This window comes from Cariama cristata, unplaced genomic scaffold (assembly GCF_000690535.1).
Source record: "Cariama cristata isolate BGI_N322 unplaced genomic scaffold, ASM69053v1 scaffold22167, whole genome shotgun sequence".
In the NCBI taxonomy this organism is placed as follows: domain Eukaryota; kingdom Metazoa; phylum Chordata; class Aves; order Cariamiformes; family Cariamidae; genus Cariama; species Cariama cristata.
This window is the reverse complement of record NW_009627372.1, coordinates 668-5,940: the sequence shown is the minus strand read 5'-3', so window position 1 is coordinate 5,940 and position 5,273 is coordinate 668. Positions and strand designations below refer to the sequence as shown.

The window sequence follows — 5,273 nt, the reverse complement described above, 5'->3', positions numbered from 1 at the left end:
CGTCCGTGGGGCCGATCGTTCCTCACGATGGTGGCGCAGAGCGGGTGGAAGGCGTAGGTCCCGCAGGCGTAGAGGTGGGTACTGTTCAGCCTCTGCAGAAACCGCACGTGGTTGAAGCACTCGGTCTGCAGAGGGGGAGAATGGGTGTTACAAGGCGGGGAAAGCATCAGCGGCCCCCCCAGCACCCACCCACGGGCTCTACCTTGTTGTTTTTGCCCTTCTGCAGGCAGTCCATCTGCTTCTCCGGGGAGGCTTCCCAGTGGATCTGCAAGGGGAAGAGGGACTGCCACTGTGTGACCCCCCATCACGGCAGGCTCCAGCCTCTGCCAGAGCCATCAGAGATGCTAAAATCCTCTCTTTTATTTAGACAGGGGACAGCTGCTCATAGCATGAGACAGCACCCTGCCTGCGTCCCCCCAGCCCGGGGCGAGAGCGGTCCCATACCCTGACCTGTGGGCAGAAACCCCAGAGCACCCACAGGAGCCAGGAGGATTTTGGGGTGTCCCTCCCACAGGGAGTAAAGGGATGTGCTTCCCCCCTGCCTCTCGTCCTGCGGGGGTATCCCTGAAGCAGGCAGCTCTGAGCTTGGGAACATCTCCCACCACTGTCCCCACGCTGCCTGGCTGGGAAGAAGGACCAGGCGTTCACAGGGAACCTGGGGACAGCACCTCCAGGCAAGACCTGAGATGGCAAGCGGGAGGATGAGCAGGGATAGGGTGGCCACAATTTGGGCAGGGACTGGGCAGTGCGGGACAGGAGGGGACAACCAGCGGTCGGCGGGCAGAGGCCGGGCTCACCGTGCGGTGGGAGCCGTCGGCCACATCACTGGAGTTGAGTGCGAAGATGGCTCCCCTGGCGCCCACGTAGAGGATGCCCCGGTTGTCCTCCAGCAGCAGGGTGCTGTAGTTTAGGTTGCGTGTGCTGAAGTGCCGGACGTCCGACAGCTCTGCAAAGGGAACAGGGGGCTGAGGGGGGACTCCGGGGCAGGCACGGCGTGAGCCACTGGGGAAAGGCAGAGGATGGAGCCGGGAGCAGGTGGGAAGGCACCCACCGAGGTTATCAGGCGGATGGTGCTGGGTGCCAGTGGTTACGGCAGGAGGAAAGGAAAGGAAAAGCGGAGGTTTGGTAGGAGGCAAAAGGCACTAATTGGGCTCAGGCTTACAGGAGAAATTTCTCCCTGCTAATTAAAACGGAGGCTCAGGGGTGGAAGCTGCAATGTCCATGCCCAGCACGGACCTGCCACGCTGTTTGGGGAACAGCTGGAAGAGAAAACACGCCGGCAGTGACCCCGGCTCTGAACCAAACCCCACCAGCCCAAGAGGAAGGATGTAAAAAACCTGAACTAAAACTGCCACGAAAGGGGACGGCTTCTGCAGTGAGGCTGGGCGCTCCCCCCCCACCAAGCCAGAGAAACCACCCAATGTGGGATGCTGAGAAGTGCGAGGTGGGACTCAGCCCTGGCCAGAGGGACGTCAAGCCAGGCTCGGACCCTCCTCCCGCAGGAGGAGAAAGTCCGGTGGAGCTTGTGACATTGGAGGCAGCTGGGGAGGGAATGACTCTCCCAAATGCCTGGGGAGAAAAGGGCACCCCAGCTGCAAACAAAACCCTCTCCCACTGTCAACGGCTGAGCTGGGCTTCATTAACAAGGTCAACAAAGTCATGTGGATGCCCAAGGCACGATGACACTGTGGGGCTGGCTGACACCAGGGGCTGAGGCCAAGAGCCCAGTGGCAATTAGAGAAAATCATGGAAGAAAGCTCCCTGCTGACAGTTTGGGCCATGAGAGCCCAGCCCAGGTGTGATGCCTGGCTCAGGACACCCTCCAAGGGCTGCTGGGCAGGGCCAAGGGCTGGCCAAGGCTGGCTCCCTGCACGTCCTTGTCCCCTCCTGGCTTTTAGGAAGATGCCTTTGCCCTGCTCCATCCCTCAGGGCACATCAACTCCGGGAACCCAATGCCAGACAGCCACGCGGGCTCCAGTGCCCGGGGGACCGGAGTCTCCCCGTTAGCCACCCCACCATGCTAAGCCCCCTGCTCCGGGGGGGTGGTGAAGGCTGGACACAGTCACGATGCACCAAACTGGGTACCAGCAAGATCCCAAAGCTCACCGCCACCACCAAGACCTGCGCTCCCTTACCATCAAAGGTGATCGTTGTCCTGGGGGTGGCATCCAGGTCAGTGGCAGACCCCCGAGATGGGTAAACCCCAGCCAGCGCCACCGCCACAAAGAGAGCCGTCAGGAGATGGGCCGTGCCTCCGCTCATCTTCCTGTTTCCCCGGCAAGGGCAGCTGCCCAGCCCGCTGCCACCGGGCCAGCACAGCCGATCCGCAGGATGGGCTCCCCAGTTCCCCACGACGGGGCTGGCCGTAAAACCCTCCTGAAACACACAGCACTGGGTCAGATGCTACCACTGCCCCTGGCACCTCACAAGCAAGCGAGCTTGGGAAGGAGCTGGCCAAGCACACACATGGATGCTTGATCAAGTATGGCCTCAGCCCGGGGACAGCTTCAGGGAAAAGCAAACCCTCATTTGCCAAAGGGGAAACTGAAGCACGGCGCAAGATGTCCACCCTGCAGCCAGCACAGGGCAGGGAGGGGAGTTTGAGCACAGTGACCCCCACAGCAACCCCATCTCAGTGACTCCCACAGCATCCCCCTGTCTCAGTGACCCCAACAGCATCCCCCTGTCTCAGGGTCTGCTCCGTCGCAGCGGCGGCAGTCGCTTGGTGAGCGCTTGGTTTGGTTGCTTGGAGGCTCATTTTCCTCCGGGTCTGGTCCAGGCTCCTCCCTCCTTTGCTCCCAGCCATCTCCTCCCGCAGCTCCCCCTGACCAAAGGATATGCTTTGGCAGAGCCAGCTGAGCTCCCATTACATTTCCACACCCAAAAAGGAGGCACATTTACCCTCAAAAGCAGAGAGCAGGGCTCAGGGCCAAGCCCCTCTGCAGGTCTCGTGGCACACTGGGGTACCTCAAGCCCTGCTCTCTGGAGCAGCTGCAGCAGGATGGGTGGCAGGGGGGTCCGGGGGGGCCCAAGGGCTCCGCTCCTCCCCGAAAGCACAGTTGGACATCTCCTGCCACGCAAGATACTTGTCCACAAAATTTTGCCCCTCCTGAAATGACGAGACTCCCAAGGACAGAGGTGTGGGGAAGGATGCTTCAGGCACGCAGAGACGCAGGGCAAAGGAAAACCCATACAGGAGCTGCTTGGCATCTTCACCAAGTCTTTCCAAGCGAGAACAGTTTCCCCCCCCCAGTGTTTTTCCACAAGATTTCAATTTCTCTTTCATCCCAAGCTGCCTTGAAGTTCAGCATCTACCTCGGCTCTCGCTTTCATGCATCTGATCCCTCTCGAACAACTCCCCACCTCTCCTGGCTGCACTGAACAAAGCCACCAGTTCATTTTGCAGGTGCTAAGGAGGAAGGAGACAATCGGGTATCTCCAAGCAGGAGACCTCCCCATAAAGTGACCAGCACCTATATATTTGTCTAGGGTTGGGGTTTTTTTATATATATAAACCAAATACCTGGCCCTGTAGAGAAGCTGTTCAAACACGCTTGCTGCAGACGATTTCCCTGAAGCAAATACCTTCCTGGGTCTCAGGCAGAGGGGAGGCAAGACCAAAGCGAAACGAAAGCGAAAAGGGCTTTGGGGCTGAAAAGGAGAAGCGAGGGGCTGGATGTGGGATTCAACCACAGCCCTGGAGCCTGCACTAAATCGCTGTTTCCTTCAGGAAGGTTCAGACCCAGACCTTGCGCCTGTGCTGGCCTCTGCCCCGGAGCATCCCGGGAATGGGGCAGAGGGGAGATTTCCCCCACTGCTCCCTCCTGCCTCATTGCTCCCCAGGCGCTGGCCCAGCACGGAGCACCCATAGAGCACCCAGCCCCGGGCACAGGCAGGGGCTGAGCTCCCAGGGAGCAGAGGACGACGACCCAGAGCATCCTCCCTCCAAGGAACTCCTGTTCCTGGGACAAGCCCTGTCCGGACCAAGGGTCTGCCGCCAAACGATGGGCTTGGCAGGGCGATGCCAGGCCAATGAGTGGGAATGGAGGTCAACGAGAAAGAATTTGCTTTGGTAGCACCATGTCTAGCATGAGCCAAACCCACCGAGCTTTTTGGGCAAAGCAAGTGGCGGGGTCACATCTGGAGCACCAAAGGACCCAAAAGCGCTCCGGCCAGCCCCATGCTGACACCTCTCTATCCCACCAGTGGGACTGGGACCACCTCGGCACCTGCAGAGCCCCTTCCCCAGGCCTCCGTGTGGGGACACGAGCCCAGAATCATGCACAAGCCACAAGAACTGCCATGCACCTGGACTGGGAGAGCAGAGGGGAGGAGAAACCTTCTTACGAGAAGGTAAAAAACAATGTCTAATAAATGAATAACAGCCCTGCAAGCTGCCTGCATGCTGCCAGGCATCCTCACCTTATCTCCCCTGAACAAACAAGCCCTGAACTTTGCCTGCTGCCCGGCTCTGGACGCGATGGGGACCGGAGCCGGGAGCAGGGCCAGGCAGGGAGGCAGGGTTGTGTTTTATCACCGGGCAAGCACCGCGCTGCCAGCTAGCCCCAGCTAACCTTTAACCAGCGTGACCACCGAGCCAGCACAGGAGGGGAAAAATAAAAATAGCAAATAAAGCTGTGGGGCTGCGCAGGTTGCTAGCCAAGCAGGGGTAGGAGGGAGTAGCCTCCACTGCCACCGGGGCTGGGCTCCTTTGCTTTTTCCACGGGAGAAGCTACACCCATTTCCAAAGGCTCCTTTGCCCGAGATCAGATGTAACTTTGTCCTAAAGGATATTTAATCAGTTAGCTGTAAGAGCCAGTTAATATTTTACTCGAAGGGAAGGGCTGCTCTGAGCTTCTCTTTTTTTTTTTTTTTAAATGTTTTTATTTTTCATACCTAGGGTGGGAGATGAAAGAGCAAGAAGGAATTGAAACCATCCCTGTCCCCGCTCAGATCATCTACCCAAGCTGCAGCCACACCGAACACCCCCAAACCCGTCATTTCCCCCTTGGCAGGGTGCAAGTTCAAAGCTCTGGGCGAAGGCGAGGGCCGGGGCGGGAGGCAGAGGAGGTCTTGTTTCGTGGGATCCACCGCTTGGGCTGGGGGCAGCTGGGTTGCTCAAGCCCGGCACTTCTATGGGAAACGGGAAAAAGCCAGGAGGGGAAACACCACGGAGAGTTTTCTCCCGGGGAGGGACACAGAGGGAGAGGAAGAGGCTGAAAAGCAGCAGCAGGTCCAAGGAAATCTGGGGTTTAAGAGACAAACTGCCCCAA

General features: G+C 59.0%; 1 protein-coding gene across 1 annotated transcript in view; it reads right to left on the bottom strand.

The window, feature by feature from the left end:
- The window catches only part of LOC104164946 (semaphorin-4G-like), a gene marked incomplete at its 3' end in the record, with an annotated part of 6,448 nt that extends 4,186 nt beyond the window's left edge, over nt 1-2,262 (bottom strand). The window contains 4 exon segments of the mRNA XM_009704432.1: nt 27-125; nt 203-265; nt 798-946; nt 2,136-2,262. Coding sequence (XP_009702734.1) covers nt 27-125; nt 203-265; nt 798-946; nt 2,136-2,262 — 438 coding nt within the window.
- Nucleotides 2,263-5,273: the final 3,011 nt, after the last annotated feature.